The sequence below is a fragment of the Elaeis guineensis genome, chromosome 1 (assembly GCF_000442705.2).
Source record: "Elaeis guineensis isolate ETL-2024a chromosome 1, EG11, whole genome shotgun sequence".
Lineage (NCBI taxonomy): Eukaryota > Viridiplantae > Streptophyta > Magnoliopsida > Arecales > Arecaceae > Elaeis > Elaeis guineensis.
The window spans coordinates 101,075,016-101,091,741 of record NC_025993.2 but is presented as its reverse complement, the minus strand read 5'-3'; the positions used below and the strand labels follow the sequence as shown (position 1 = coordinate 101,091,741).

Sequence of the window (16,726 nt, the reverse complement as noted above, 5' to 3'; positions counted from 1 at the left end):
AATATGCTTTTTATTTTTTTATTTTTACTTAATAATAAAAATTAAAAAATAAAAAATATTTTTTAAAAATTAAAAATTAAAAAGTATAACCAAACACATCCTAAGCTTTTTTACTCCCGGACAAGAAATATATTCATCTCATCGTAAAAAAAAAAAGAAGAAAAAAAAAAGGAAATCAGTGGAAGAAAAATGCTGAGGGCGACCTTCATACCCCCAGAGCAACTCTTGGTATCATATGTCACAAAAGGATGGATAGTTTATATCATAACCCTACGATGCATTGCAATGATTTTACCACATACCATGGTGGAGACCAAGTTCCGGGGTGAGAAAATTGCATACCAGGTATTCTATGGCAGCTGAAGCCAAATGTTGGTCAAATAAGCCCCACACCCAGGAACAGGACAAAGAACTGCCGCAGGCACGTGACAAGTCACGCTGGTGGCGTGGGTGCTGCCCGGTGTCACGCCTCTTCATCCCTCTGAACTCTCCCATGGCACGTGTCTACCGTTTCAGAGGGGAGGGCCGCTCATGTGGGGGCCATGTGGGGGCTGCCAAGTCCTGCGGTGTATCCGGACGGAATCCCGAGGGAATGTAACCGTCGATGGGTGGTGTTGACGTGTTGTCACTGTGGCCACCATCCTCATGATCACGTGATCGCTCGTTTCCGGGCAGAGGACAGGGGCTCTCATGGGTCCATTCCTCCGAAATATATAATATATAAAATTTATTTGACGTTAATCTGGGTCCTTGAGACCTTTAGCTCATTGGTTTTGGGCCTTAGCCGCTGGCTTTGCTTTTGAGGTACATGAATGGAAAATTATTATATGGAGACAAGGCTTCTCGGATCCTAGAGATGCTTATGCTAATTAATTTATTAAGGATCTATTTAAATGATCGGATTGAAAAATCTATACATGATTTTGCAGTTCTAAGTATTCCATCACTTGCGTAATCTTAGTTAAATATAACTAAGTTTAAATTTTTAAAATAATCTTTCTGAGAGAAAAATAAAACTGGTAGTCCGAGATATAAGAGTCCATCCATTACTTGTGTATTTCTTAGTTAATATATTTAATTATAAATTTATTGGTTAAATATAACTAATTATCTATTTTGAGAGAAGGCATCCGAGCTACAATGTAGCCCATATATTTCGATGCCATGGTGGCTAATCCCTTTCTATGTTGCCATTTTCCACAACCTATCTTTTGGTTAAGGAATTTTTTTTTTTTTGTTATTACAAAAGGAGTGGGAGCGTGATCTACATAGCAACCTTCTCTGGATATGACCATAGAAGCCAGTCAAAGGGTTTTTTTTTTTTTTTTTTGAGGCGGGTGATAACTTTAAGATGGGATGAAAAGTTTTTCCACCAATGTATATACATGAGCGAAGTTGAGATGATGGAATTTTTTTTTCAAAAAAATAATGTAAATCTAAAAATTTTAATTTAGTACTGAAAACCGTCTGACTCTCGTGTGATTAAATATGTACAACAATGAAATGGTGATAATTGACCTTAGCTACTAAACTATATTTAAATATAATTATGAAAAATTTCTTTTTTGCTAAATGCCATTTGAGCTCCTAAAACAAGATGGTTATTGCCAAATGCCTCCTCTTTGAAAGACAAGCGAATATTCTCTATAGTTTTTGATACCTATATGATAGGATATAATTGGTCTCCACTCTTTGTTACTTTTGGAACAGAATATCCATTGGCATCTTTTGCTGGCGCATGCAACCAAATAAATTATCGCTGCCACAAAGGATTTGGGATGTATAATGAATGATTCATCTCCCTTCACTTAATCAACTATTTGATTGCACAATATCCACTTTGAGATCCTTGCAAACAGATGGAAGATAGATTGAAATGATTCAAACTCTTTGCAAGGCACGGTCCAAGGGTTCATTTCGCAAAAAAAGATCAATCATTTCTTTATAGGAAAGATGCAAACCGAACCCTACCATAAAAAAACACGATCCACCACCAATCATTCTTTTCATCATTCATAAAAGAATATAGTTTTTTGTAGGGCTTTGCACATATCAGACAATGTTGGACTAACTAAGCAACAGATTATGTTGGCTTCAAGTTGGAAAACAATCTTTTCACACTAAAAACAACCTTTTGATGGCTAGATTGATCTAGACTTACACACGCTGCAGTCAACCAAAAGATAACCCGAGGATCATTTTGATAACCCACAGATCATGTTGTGACATAAACCTACCTTATTCAAAGAATAAGAACTAATGCTAATGCATTCCTCACATGGCGAGCCACATTGGTGATACGAAGTTATAGAGGTGCAATCAAATAATCTAGTACAACTAGATTGTTTATTTCTTTGTCTCTGAAATTTCAATTTTTATATTATAGTTTGTGACATTATAACATCTTAAAAACAGTTTCAGTTGGAGGCAGCAATGGAATTTAACCTTTTTTTGTGCAGTCCATCTCACAGGGGCCACTCATGAGGAAGAAAGTTCTGTATGGTGTTCAATTGTGACAATAACTCATTGCCTTACTGGTATATATACATGCCTTTCTTCTTGTCTTTCAAAAGATCCAGACTCCATCGAACGAGGAATTCCAAAATAAAAAGGAGGTGAACGGATATGAAACATGTTACCATCTTCTACTTTTGTGGGTGGAAATGGCCAAGAATCCAATGAGAGGTGAAGAACTTGATAGATGCATGCATTAGTTCCTAGCCCTAACTTTGATGTGGACGAGGAGTACGTGTGTCGCCAAAGGGCTCATATGATAAGCTTGGCCCCTTTTAAGAGGCTGCCACGTTGGACACTGCCTGCCAAAGGACTGGGCGCGACGAAGGCCGCTAAACTAGCACTCCAGCAATGGGTACCCGAAAGCATCAACAGGATGGGACTTAGGGTGACGCGTGTTGAACAGTGGAAGTGAGGATTGAGACAAATGTCACTGTAGTATTCCACAGGGCCCATCTTGTGGACCTAGGAATAAATGCGTGAATTAGAAGTTTTGGATTGCGGGAAGAAAACACTACACTGATGCCTTAGCATGTGTTGTAGCATGTGCAGTGTACCAACAAATACATGTAAAATATCAATGAGACAAGGAAATTTATGATATTTTCCATATCACATTTCACCCAAAAAAAAAAAAATGCATATATACCATGGATATGATGGGGATATTTGCATCTTCTTTTTTTTTTTCTAATCTAAATTAAGTCAAGCTAAAGTTCTCTCTCGTGTAATTTTTGTATGCTTGCTTCCTTTAACTAAAGTTGACTGTAAGCTGAAGTTTTCTCTCATGTAATTTTTGTATACTTGCTTCCTTTGGCTAAAGTTGATTAATTAAAGACGCACAAGGCAGCTTCTTAAACAATTAAAGAAAGAAATATGTGTTCTCTAAAATTCAATCTTCGTAAGTACTACGATAATGAGGTTAATAGATGATAGTTTCAACATTTCGATGAATCATATGACTTATAATTTTGATCAACCCATCTGCTTGATATTATTTAAGAAGTCGCTTTTTATATTTTCAATTTTTTTATAAATATATAGCTACTATCTTGTTAGATTTTTTTTTTTTTATTATCCTCGTTCAGAATGAACTAAATTACAGCCGAAAAAACTAAGTTTATAATTTGATTATGATAATTTAACCAGTGACAATGCAAACAGTGCCACACACATAAAGAAACAAAATATATGACGCGAGACATGAAGACATGGACAATTTACCTTAAGGCGTAGCATAACGAGACCATTTACGAAGTGGACGGTTTACGTGTCACCAAATTCTCTCCCCCCGGTTAAATGTCTTTGTTACTGCTGAATAAGGAAAGCTCTACTGATGATGAAAGTGCGTCTATCAACATCATCATCGCCTCCATGACAAAATCTAGAATATTTCTATATATAACCCTACTAAACACTTGTTTAGGCATTAATTAACACAACTATGTGCGCTCCAATCAGCTTAATATCAATAGTTATTACCCCTGCTGCTGGCAACGCCCAAACTGTCACCCTCTAATGGGACCCATTAGTCAATGAATGGGCATATAATTGGGTAATTTGGAGGCTGATGTGCTAAGTAACCTTATTTACCAATCCAAATCATATCATTAGCACTAATGGAGGCTGATGTGCTAAGTAACTTTAATCTTCTAACCAATCATATCATCATTAGCACCAACGGATGGAGGAATATTATATAATTGAGTCCTAGGTATCATTGATGGAGCCAACCAAACTGAGTAAAAATAATTGGTGGTGGGTGGTAGAACTAACCATGGTTAAGAGTATGTAGTTAGAGTCAGGTCCGATAACGAAAGGCGGCTATTTAAAGGAGGGGGTGGTGAGCTTGGACTCCCATCCGCATCTGGCAATCATCTCCCATGACTCCACCTCAACCTCTCGCTGCCTCTCTGCTTTTCCTCTCACCTAATTATACTTGAAGCGAAAGCCAAGCCAAGAATCCAAAAAGAAAGAAGAAGAGCAACACCTTTTCAAGAAAAGTAATTCTCTCTTTCCCTGCCTTATCTCTTACTACGTTTTGGATCTGGTTTTATTTTGTTTATATAAATTTTAAGGATCCTATCTAGCGTCGTTTTGGCAAATTAAATCTTTGGTTTTATCAGTATTTCCCATCAAAATGTCATTTTTCCTTCAAACTTTCTAAAGTTCGGGATCTTTGGAGGTTTCCTGATCAATTTCGCAGAAAAAGAAAAAATTTGAACTGATTCTTTTGATATTTGTTCGTTACTCACGGATCGCAGCTGCTGAGATCGAGAAGTGGGAATAGATCGTTGCTTGATACCACTTGTTTCTCCCGGATCGCTTCTGGGCGAGATCCAAGGAGGCGCGGAGCGAATCGGAGCGGTCTGATCTCATTGATCCGACGGCGATGGGTCTCTCGAGCTTGCCGACGCCCTCGGAGGGCGTCTTGACCCTCCTTCTAGCGAACACCGCCCTCACCGTCTCCATCTTGAAGGGGCTCGCCCGCTCCGTCCTCCACGTTCTCGGCTTCCGCCCCTTTCCCCCGGCGCCGGACCCGGCCGTGCCCGCCTTCGACTGGTTCTCGGAGCCCACACTCACGGAGCGGTTCCGGAGCAGGTTCCAGCCCATCCGGTTCGGGTCGGCCTTCGGGCGGCGGCGCCAGCAGGCGGTCGACTGCCGGGTTTGCCTGGCCCGGTTCGAGCCGGAATCGGTGGTGAACCGGCTCCCCTGTGGCCACCTCTTCCACAAGGCCTGCCTCGAGCGCTGGCTCGACTACCACCACGCCACGTGTCCTCTCTGTCGGTCCCACCTCCTCCCCGCCGACGAGCCATCCACCGCCGCCTCTTCTTCGCCCTTTTATTAGGACCACCGTGACAGGGTTCGAAGAAGTATTTGGTGTGGTGACGATACACGGTATCTTTCCGTAGGAGTTTTTCGTGGTTTTTTTATGCTGCCGTTGTGGTTTTACTTCTTGTAGATGTCCGACGAGTGCTGCGTGTACAGGTGCTAACTTTCTAAAAGGAATTTATTCTATTTTTAGAAGGAACTAGAATGCTCGTTTTCTAATTTTGGATATTTGTTTAGTCCTTTTCATCATCGGTTTATGGCTTGGGTGTTTTGAATCTGAGCTGTTGGCTGTCTTCCGTTATGGGTGTTTGGAGTTGGATGATATGTGATATCACAATGGCAACATGGGTATGTAATGTTGTTAGTACATATTTGTTTTAATATATCATGTAGCATGGGAACCGGAGGATTATCTCCTATTAGTTGTTTGAATGGGTTTATATTTTATCTGGAATACATCATATTTGGGTCCACCGTATCCACCTAGAAGGTGAGTTTTGGGTTCAAGCGATGCTTGAATCGGGAGCATTTTGAGTTAGCTCTACTCGCCTTGGATTTAACATACCAGACCTGTGATCAATCTGGTTCGAGCTCTATTTTCAGTGTGAGCTCAAACGTTAAAGTAGTTGGTCTGTATTGTGGTTGGATGGTGCTTCTGAGGTTTGAATTGGATTATCAGGGCAATATTTCTTGTTGTCCCTGATTATCGATTTCAGATCTAATGTTTTTGTCAGGCTAATGGTACGAATCTAATCAAATTTAATCAGAAACAGCAAAATCAGCTTGTGGTTAGTTCCAAATTTGCTGTATGCCACAGTATTGCCTAATCATACAGGCCTATAGAAATGGGCCTACTTGGATACTATTTATAATTGTTTACATCATACATAGAAAATGGGGGAAACTGTAACAATCCCGGACTTCACAGTAAAAGACTAACCGAGAAGTAATCTTTTAGATTCCTTGGCTCCATATGAGTATTTAGGATATTTCCATCGTATGATTGATGTGAGACTAAATATATGCGCTCACAAATTCTCATAAAGAGTAAAAACTAATGGTATACCATGAAATGTTGTTCTTTGGCATGCTGCCCATATTCTGCCAAGAGTGTCACCAGGATAAAATGAATCCTGCTTGACACGAGGGATGAGGGTCAGAAAGCGGATCCTCATGAGTTGGGGATGAAAGTCGTTGGACCTCTCTTGAGGTGGAGGATTCCAGGGTCGGCATGGAGTTGTAGAGGGTGTTACGGATAATTAGGAGGGCCCTCCAATAGATCGTTGCAATTTCTCCGTTAACCCAAATAAGAGGCCCCAAATGAGACCCCTGATAAGGCTTCAACCGTAGTCGTAATGTGGACATATTAGGAATTGCTCTGTATCTAATTGGCTCAAGAAGAAACATCCCTTTTATTCAGACTACATTCAGGAAGAAAAGAAGAGGCTTAACAACCATGCGCACTGTTTACAAATTAGGAAAATGGAATTTTCAGACATGCTATGTCTCAAACTAAATTAGGAAAAAGAAGTCAATCTCAGAAAGCTAAAACTCTAAATTGAATTTCTAGTTGCTTATGGAACCAGGAAAGAAAAACCAAAATGGATCTTCAAAGCCTCTTTACTTGCAGAAAAGAATCATTTGTTCTGTGCTTGCCTTGTGATTGGACTGAACGAAGGAATAGGCAGAAGTATACCAACATTTCTCCTTCATATTTTTGTTAGACTCATGTTAGCTAAAGAATACCTCCGGATAGTTAGTTCGCAAGTCATTGCCACTTCAAATCCTGATATCCATCATATTTGCGAGCCAAAGAGCTTGCATTTCTTCATACTTCACCACCATGGTCATCTTTGCTTTCTATACACCCATCCTACCATGTTCCCTAATTGACAGGACAATGGAGAAAGCCGCCTCGCGATCCTTCATAAGATATTCCAGGTGCAACCAGAAGAACATTGTAGTCCGCCCAGGATTACTCGGGATACCATCTGCTGGTCTAAAACTCTAGGTATTCTTTTATTTTGTACCTGAACAGTCAAGAATCAGAATTTGGAGCACAGAATCAATTCTCAGGCTTGCAACTGAACCTTTGGCGTTGCTTCTTTAACTGAAAGAATCAAACTTCTGAATGGAATCGTCTGTTGTTTGATGCTCAGAATTCGTGGTGATACTCACACTAAATTTTTTTGTAAGGCAAGTATTCAAAAATATCCGCAAATAGTGGTGTAAAGAATCATTCTACTTTCCCCGCATGACTTCGTTTTCAACTTGACTGAACATCTCCTTGAGTCGGGCAGATGAACTGGATATCACATTCTTCGTTATCCTCTTTTGATTCTTGGTGCTCTTCAACCAGGCAATCCCCAAGGATACCTGAACATTGCATGCCCTCAATTTAGGGCCAAGATCCTCTATCTGATATCTCAAATGAAGCTGCATGAAATAAAAAGGTGACATGATTGGACAACAATATCAGAAAGGTCATTGTTGATGATTCATATAACCTATATACAGTACTTATAGACATTTATAGCCACGACGAAAATATGAGTTCGAGAAAGATGCCCTTACGTTAAAGTAGTCACCAAGTGGAAGTCCTTCAAGTGTCATAACTTCTTCAACAATATATCCATTTCTATCAGGTAAAAGAGATTTTTGTTGGGTGCTAGTTACTTCACCTCCATAACGAGATACACTCTTGGCAAATTTGTAATGAACTTGCCTTTGGTAAACATCAGGCTTAACTGATTCCCATGCTGTTATATTGTAGTCAACACAACCAACTTTGTCCATTACACTTTGCTCCAAAGAAGTTCCTTCAAATACCTTCATCAGTGAGTTCATCTGATTACACATCAATGATCACATTTCACTAGTCACTTCGGTGATCTCCATGTAAGCTCATTTTGAGAATAGAGACAGATATCGCATATATGGAGAAAAGGGAAAAAAACTCACAGGAACAGGAATGGCAGATGAGAAAACCTCTGACATGTTGGCATCCTCTATGCCTAAGAAAGATCCACTCTCATCACTGTTAAGGATTTTTGCTTCAGATTCTTCTTCAGCTATCTGCATTTTCTGTTCAGTGCTCAGGGATCTTGCCTTCCACAGTGCCATGATTGTCCTGTTAGGCATCAAAGTACATATTTATTCTCTTCATAAATAGGTGACGTATAACACACTGATCAGAAATACAATTTAAAAACCCAAAATCCGGTTATCTGAATGCATGAGACCCTATAGGCATTAAACCAAAACAAACAGCACTTTCTTGGTCTCAAGCACATAAGCATGTTTTGTAGGTTTGTTTTGTAGGTTTATGAACTAATACTTCAAAAGCAAGGGGTGTACATAACTGAAATAAAATTAGAAACTAATCTACCATTAACCCGTGCAGAAAACAAGTTAATAGAGTAACAAAAGGAAGCAGGAATTTCTTTTGCTGGAATCTATGCCTTGCATATGATTCAAAATATTGTACAAGGAAAAAAGAGTAATCACCTGTTGGCTACATTGAATGATCCAAATGACTGGAAATGAAACCTAAGTCTCCCATCCTGGTCGACAGTCTTTGCACCATGCTTTGCATCCATACCTCTGCCCCTGCGGAGAATAATCAAAAGAGATGGAGTAGCCATTGATGCCAAAGTTGGAGGAATCACTTGGATGTCATCAATATCTTCCCAAAGAAAGAAAAATTTTGTTTTGTGTCCAAATAAGTTTGCATAAAACCCAATTATTCTTGGAGAGAGAAAGAGGCGGCCCTGCAAGAAAAATTGAAGCAGCAAATTTTCAGTTGACGTGTATGCGGATCCTTAATCATCATATGAACATTATATATTTCCAATAAGACTTTGGCCTTATAGTTAGATGAATATACAAAATCCATTGCATGTCCCAGCTTATTAAAAGCCATCAAACTAGCATCCGCATCATTCTACTGATCAACAATAGAATGTAATTTGACTAGAGAATATCACTATTCAAACCAAACTGGACAATGTCAAAATATTGATGAAGACCATTTTCCTCAAGCACTATCTTGACATTCAGACCATAAGTATGCCAAGAGACTGTTCCGTCAAAAATGACCAATCAGGACAAGATTCAGGAAAGATCATTGTGACATGGTAAGCAACCAATTGCCGAATTAAGCTGACAGGTTCACTTTATGACTCTGACAGTGACAATGACTGAATAGCGAACAAGATGATTTTATGTGATCACATATTACCACAATCCTAACATGATTGAGGAGAATGCATTTTTAGAAAGCTTTTACAAGGGATGAAGTATGGAGGCAAGCTGACAATCCTGTACAGTACAACATAATAGAAACTAAATAAGCACCTGCATAGGCATCTTGCGCTTCAAGTGACAGGTAAAATCATTGATGAGAAATTCTTCTGGGGGCAGATCAAAAAGCTTCTGGAATGCAGAATTCGTCTGAGGGGACCTCAAATTTATCTACACAGAGTTGTCCATAACTCAGTCAAAATAGGAATATATAAACTACAATTTCACATTGAGTAACAGGGGATGCCCAATCGGAGATAAGCACTCACCTTCTTTCCAACTTCTTTCTCCATTTTCCTGAGATACTCTGTGACAACTTCAGTGCCCCGTGTGTTGTTCAGAAAAATCCTCAGATGCAACTTGGACTGACATGCCTGAGCCAACTTTCCTTGAAGAGGAATCCATACATCTGCTAGTTCTGACAAATTAGATTTCACAAAGTTGATTTCAGCATGACCAAGAGATGTAGCTTCATCAAAAGGCCCATCAAAATCATACACATCTACATCCATCATTGATGGAGGATCATCCATGGCATCAAATTCAAAGATTTCTGCAAAAATCAACAGAAGATAAATTAATAACAGGAAATGTTATTTATAGATCAGAAATTATAGCATCCGAGCCCTTTTATATTGCTATGTCATCCATGTTACCATTACTTTATAGTGCAGGTTAGTAAGTTTAAAAATTTGAACCAATTTCAAATTCAAAAAAAAAAAAAGAAAAAGAAACCAATTTATAAAGGAACGGCACATCAGACTGGAAACGATATTCTCGAACTATTATAGGGCTGCTTAATTTCCTGTGATTCCACTTGCTTCCATTTTAAGTGTCATTTGCAACCGGCAATGCAGCAATTCTGTTTGCAGCTATCTGTTTAACTAGCTAGCAGTTGCAATTGCAGGAACTATTGTTTCTATCACCTGCAACTAATAACTGCAAGTGTAGTTTCTATGTATGGTTGTTCAGTTTTGAAAGTGATGTGATTACATTGCAACTGACCTTGCAAAGCTAAACTCTTTTGATTCAATAACCAATAGTTTACTTATTCTCACACAATTAACCAATAGTTTCCTTAGTATATCATTGCTACAATATAATCATATTACTAGGATGCACTTATTATTAAAGTGTACAAAAGATAATATGTGAGTAACAAATTTATTACAATGTTATATATTATTTGAATATAAAAGTATAATCCTATGTTCTACATTCAAATTATATTAGTTAATAGTCATAAATTTTTAGTAAATTGCAGCATACTTTAAATAATTTGAATACTCTTACCCATATTCTAATTACTTGTAACTCTGCACGTCTTTCATATTATATATAGTACGTCATAAATTTTTAGCAAATTGCAGGCCAATTTTAATAATTTGAGCACTCTTAGCTATATTCCAAGTAGTACTTTTAAATCTGCACGTCTTTCATTCTCCCTTACTGATGGATCATCAAACATTTTTGAGAACTAGGATATGGAAAGCTGGCTGAAAATAGTGAGAAGGCAGGACCTGAAACCAGGTCATTTGTACGAACCCTCAACAACTTTACCAACTGCACAAGTTGGCATCCTCAATGAAGTATCAAAAATTAAGTCAACAAGTCTTAACAGTACATTGTTTAAGAAAGCTCGAGGCTGGAAACTGAAAATTGCAAGTATTAATGTTGTGTAAGTAAAGTAGCAATGAATGCAGAAGATGAAAGAATTTCAAGATTAGGAGCATCTTTAATTACCATTCCACTGAGGTTCCAGTGTTTGGAATTTTATTGAGCTTGTTTTATTTTTACCATTGCAGGTGAAAACTACATAGGGATCAGAATAACCACTTGAATCCACTGCTGCTAAATTACTTCCCTCGATCAAGGCAATAGTTAGTAACCATCCATCTCCTTGTGCTTTGAGTCCATGATCACTGCCTGTATGAATGAAAAAAAGGTTACATCCTAAAGCATGTGGATAGTCTACAGGTAACCGAAGAAAGAATAAAATGATATATTACTGGCAAAGAAAAGAATGGAACTAAGACTGCTAAGAAATCACAGAGTATAGTAGACAAAAGCAAGAACAGTCCATTCACTATTTCATTGTAAGTCAAAATTGAAGTTCTTCAAGGCACCAATAGAAATTTTACAAACTTTGAAGGATGTATATTAATAAATTAAAAATAAAACGTATCATGGGCATGCTTGTATAGGCAAATACAGAAAAATATGTCAAGGATATGGCCATTGCATGGAAATAAATAAATTCATTTGCATATTTAATTGTATATAACAAACATTTTGTTAAGTTCATTAAAATAGCTCATGTTATTAGTAATCATGGCATCTCTACTCATCCATTAAAAAAAGTCATCAATTCAATCATATAAGATAAAGTATATTAAAAATACTCATGATGAAAGAATAAATCAGGTAACGTAATTGGATACCAAAATACTTTTATGAAATACTTGAACATGTAGAGGATATATTTAACATGTACTATAGTATATCCTGAAAAGTATTTGCATCTGATACACATAAACACCAGCATATCTCCTCTGGGAAGTATCTAAGTTTAGGAACCAAAAGTATCTGCATATTCTGTATTATATATGGTTTTCCTTCTAATGAAGATAGAGGACTTATTTAATGAATCTGTTTCTGATGTTTTCGACTTCAGCAAGTCATGAAAAATGATAGAGGCACAGATTTCCAGGAATAGCTAGAAGTTCCAGCCAGTTGCACTACCCCTCAAATCTAGTATCATTGTCTCCGAACAACACACAAGGTGACTACAAATGCCTGACACTTTGCTGTAAATATAAGACAATAGAAGGAGTAACCTTACATATTAATCAACTAAAGGTTAAGAAACCTTCTGAATCATGTATTGTAATTAGAATTGCATCAATACTATGAGAAAGTATGATATTTATTAATAATCAGAACATTTCCTGGTACTGGTATTTTATCAAAATGATAGATATACAATATACTGCCAGGTAAAACAAGTCTTACCTCTTTGATTCCTGGCCTGCAAGAAGCGTCCTATCATATTAAGAACACGCTGTCCTTGAAGAACCAAAACACCACAAACTACAACTTCGCCAATTGAATCTGGCAGATCTAGGCCAGGAAACTCAAGCCCTTGTATTGTACCAGGGTTTGCCAGCAAGATATGTATAAGGACATAGAAGGCCACAAAAACAGATGATATAACAGAAAAGTTTCCAAAGAATCGAAATGCCAGCTTCCAGTCTGACTCCTGCTCAATTTGTATAGAAGCTAAGATCTGCTCTTTGTTGGACCCAGTGTCCTTCTGATCAAGTGGCTTTACATTCTGAGAAATCAAATCAGCAAACTGGGCATAACTATCCTTCAAGCCTTGTTTTGCTCCATTTTCGATCATACCTTTCATCATGGTACTCTGGAGGAAATTCATGCCCCAGGAAACCACTAGACGTGAAGATTGATCTTCAGAAGGCAAATCAGGCCCAGGCATTATGCAGAAGAGAACCTCTACCCGGAAACAATTACCAAAGGGAGCATCAGGAGTGCTCGCACTCGCTAAAACTGCATAATTTTTTCCATCAGCTTTCAAATAAACCTGCTCCTCTGTAGCTTTCACAGCCTTTACTAATTTCGTCGCAGCTCTTGTGTAGGTAATCACTCTTTTCAAGCTCTCTCCACCATTTTCAAGTCTCCAAGGTTCAGTTTGCAGACCAGTACTTCCTTGAAGCTCAGCAAGTGACTGCAAGAAATTTGAACTCGGTGAAAAGATAAGGGAGTTCAGATCACCAGGTGCAACAACATAAGACTGGTCAAGAAGTATTCCTCCTTGTAGATTTTGAGGCATTTCACATCCTTGATCCTTTGATTCTATTGTTTTCAGTAATTCATCAAATGTGATATTAGAGCATGCATCATCAGTTTGGCTTTCAGAAGTCTCAGGGCTTGCGGATGCTTCTTGGAGGTCTTCTGGGCAGTCAAGATCCCTGCTAGGAGGCAATGCAGCCTCCATATTTTTCCCAGCAAAAATATGAAACAAACGGTCAACAAATGACAGTGCATTGGACTTGTCTTCCTTGACAGGTTCTGTGTCATCAACTGCTGGTACAGCAGGTTTTTCCAAATTTCCATTGGAAGATGGTGGGGGTGGTCCTTCCGTTAATTCGGTTGACTTATCCGAGCTTGATGCATGATCATCAGAACAGGAATGTGAGACTATGGGTATTTCATCAGCGCTTTTCTGAGATAAAGTTATCGTGAGACGAATATCTCCTGCAGGATATAATCAAAAGAATATGTTTATGATAGAACCAGTATTCATGTATAAAAAAATGAGCTCCAACAAAATTGGCATCAACAGTAGGCAAGGACATATGAAAGTCAGCAAACAGTAATGCAGAAAAGCATCATTCATTCAAAGTAAATAAAGAATTATATTTCGTGAGAAGGCATGTCTTGGTCACTGAAAGAGATGAGATAAAAATTTCTTTGGCAAAGACAGTTTTCAATTCTCAATTTTATAGTACACCATAGCATACTCCATAATATGCATCATACTTGCATTCGACGCTTCCATATGACTTATATTAGACTTACTGCATCATGTATCAGACACCACTCAACTACATGTGGACAAGATTGGCATTTTGGGCATCAAAAATAAAACACTAATTTTGAATTTCAAGTATGCAATTTTTCTTCATAAAGGCTCGTTTAGTATGCTATGTTTACACGATTATATATAAAATATCATGGAATATCATTAACAAATACCAATTCCATCAATATTATGTAAGTTGTATAATCATCAAGAAAAGCCTTGTTTTTCTTGAAAAAAAAAATCAAATTGTTTCAGATAAAGTTCAGCAAAAGGGCAAGAAAAGCATGCATATAGTTATAAGGCCAGAAAAGTTCATCCATAGAATAGCTTCAATTACATGAATAGCTTTCCTACAAAAATGAGAAGTGAAAACATTCATGATTAACTAATTCCAAATAGCGTAAATGAGGAAAAACTTGACATTTTAACCATACAGCCACAGCATTCTTATTATCTGAAGTCTCCCTTTGTGTCTTCTTCATACTTAAACATTTGTAGCACCTACAATTTTAAAAGCTATTTACTATTTTAATCATGTCTAGCCTGCCAGATTGTTAGATTATTTTGATGCAGTGAATACATAGTTGGATTGCAATGCTTTCTGGCCTGCTGTCTATGTACTGGATCACCTGGACTATATGGGTCAAGGAACAGATACCTACATGTCCACTGAGAGACAAACCAATTCAAATGAACATGAACCTATGGTGCCAAAACACCACATACATAGATTGCTCAATGCATAAATTTCACAGATGAATTTGCGAACCCCAGATCCCTGTTTACAATATTAAGTAAAACTGTAATCGAGGGAAACTCAGTGAAGTTCAATCAGTACAAACTCACTTTGAATATTAAAATTTAATATATAAAAATCAGCCAAAACGCATATAGAACTCCATTAATAAAGAAAAGACATTAAGAAAGAGCATTACCATAGTCCTTGCTCTTAGACTTCTTGTTCTTGGGCTGCAACTGATACCACTGAGTCCCAAGTGAAAGATTATCTGCATCCAAGACCTGTGACAATGGCACCTTGACCTGCCCCAGGAAATCATCATTGAAGATCTTGTCTTCATCCAAAACACAAATAGTGAGCTCCTCTTTAAGGTCTCCGACCCGGAAGCTAAACTCCTCATCCCATACAGGGCTCAGGTTCTTCTTCACAACCTTAGTTTTCGCCCGTTGTTTGCCGAGCTGTAATTTTACATATGGATCGCTTAGACCATTGAGATCCATTGCCAGAAGGTTACGGGCTTCAATAACATGCACCACTAGCTTCATCGTGAAGAATTATCAAGCACTAGGAGCTAAAGAAGGATGGGAAAATATAAACGAGGAAGATTACCAATTTCAGGTCAAAAAAACTCAGTTACATAAAGAAAGGAAAATAACAATAAGAATCAATAGCTGGTAACAAATTATTCAAAAGTATTAACTTTCCAGTTGCTTGGAGCCCTGGTAAACAGAAGAAAAGACAGTATTTGACAGAAAAAATATATGGGAGGATATGAGAAAGGAAACGGGTACAGATACAAGCGACTCCAAGAAAGCCCTTATTAGTTTCCAAAAAAATTAGCAAAGTCCTAAACTTTAGGAATTATGAATCAATAGAGTAACAAAGTGACCAAAAAAGGAGCTTTTTAAGAGAAAGAAAAAAGAGTTAAAAACCTTAGAATCCTTATGCCCATCCAATTTAGCAAGACCCAACAAAAACCCCAAATCGCCTAAAATCCAGTGGAGAGCTACAGGGAAGCCCGACAACCAAGGAGAAGAACAAGCCAAAAGCGAAATAATGGAAACCGGCATCCAACTCGTCGACTATAGGAAATCCAAACACCCCTCCACGAATTTGAACAGAAAAACAAAGAAATCAGCGCTGGAAATGATCAAAAGAGAGGGGATTTCCTGAGAGTGCACGGAGAAGCGAAGGAAGGAAAAAAAAAAAAACAAAAATCGGATTTTTATTCCAGAGATTGGCTACAGGGAAACCAAATTTTGCAGATCGGGTGCTCGGAAATGTATGACTTAAGAGGAGGGGATAAGTCTTAGGGGAGAGAAAGAGAGAGAGAAGAAGAAGTCAGGTGTGTATCTTTCTCTCTCCATCTCCCTCCTGCTCCCTTCGTCTCCCCGCGTTGTCTCTGCTGACTTTCAAATTCAATTAAATTGATTTTAATCCTTCTAGTAAATTATGATTATTTATTTATTTTTTGGTAATAAATTATGATTATTTATTAAAGTGATCAAATTGACCAACTTGGGTTAGTAGAGTAAAACCGCATGGCTTTTCCGGTCAAACTGTTTGTTTTGGCAAAAAGACTTGAGGCGAAGGGGACGGTCCAATAACAACATGCCACGTGAGAAAAATTTAACAGATTGGGTGTACGTCGAGAAGGCGCTGCTTATCTCAAGACACGACGGGATGGATGGAGCTTCGGACAAAGAAGGAACATAAAGAGTGGGACAAAATAGGTT

General features: G+C 38.0%; 2 protein-coding genes across 2 annotated transcripts; one reads left to right on the top strand and one right to left on the bottom strand.

Moving 5' to 3' along the window:
* The first annotated feature begins 4,372 nt into the window (after nt 1–4,372).
* On the top strand, nt 4,373–5,763 carry LOC105060755 (probable E3 ubiquitin-protein ligase XERICO). Its single transcript, XM_010944588.4, has 2 exons — nt 4,373–4,517; nt 4,779–5,763. The coding sequence occupies exon 2, from the start codon at nt 4,907–4,909 to the stop codon at nt 5,360–5,362; it is 456 nt and encodes a 151-aa protein (XP_010942890.1). The 5' UTR covers nt 4,373–4,517; nt 4,779–4,906; the 3' UTR covers nt 5,363–5,763.
* Nucleotides 5,764–6,812: 1,049 nt separating this feature from the next.
* On the bottom strand, nt 6,813–16,362 carry LOC105060754 (C2 and GRAM domain-containing protein At1g03370). The gene is made up of 9 exons (XM_010944587.4): nt 15,187–16,362; nt 12,661–13,923; nt 11,392–11,574; nt 9,918–10,201; nt 9,703–9,819; nt 8,854–9,116; nt 8,308–8,476; nt 7,921–8,193; nt 6,813–7,782 (listed from the first exon to the last, which is right to left on the bottom strand). The coding sequence occupies exons 1-9, from the start codon at nt 15,533–15,535 to the stop codon at nt 7,588–7,590; spliced, it is 3,096 nt and encodes a 1,031-aa protein (XP_010942889.1). The 5' UTR covers nt 15,536–16,362; the 3' UTR covers nt 6,813–7,587.
* Between the last annotated feature and the right edge of the window lie 364 nt (nt 16,363–16,726).

What these genes read in the sequence shown, in the direction of transcription:
- LOC105060754 (XM_010944587.4), bottom strand. Translation starts at nt 15,535, where the DNA reads ATGAAGCTAGTGGTGCATGTTATTGAAGCCCGTAACCTTCTGGCAATG. An exon ending in AGCGCAAGATGCCTATGCAG is followed by an intron (nt 9,117 to 9,702) that starts GTGCTTATTTAG and finishes TTTTTCTTGCAG; the next exon opens with GGCCGCCTCTTTCTCTCTCC. An exon ending in CACTTGGTGACTACTTTAAC is followed by an intron (nt 7,783 to 7,920) that starts GTAAGGGCATCT and finishes TATTTCATGCAG; the next exon opens with CTTCATTTGAGATATCAGAT.
- LOC105060755 (XM_010944588.4), top strand. Translation starts at nt 4,907, where the DNA reads ATGGGTCTCTCGAGCTTGCCGACGCCCTCGGAGGGCGTCTTGACCCTC.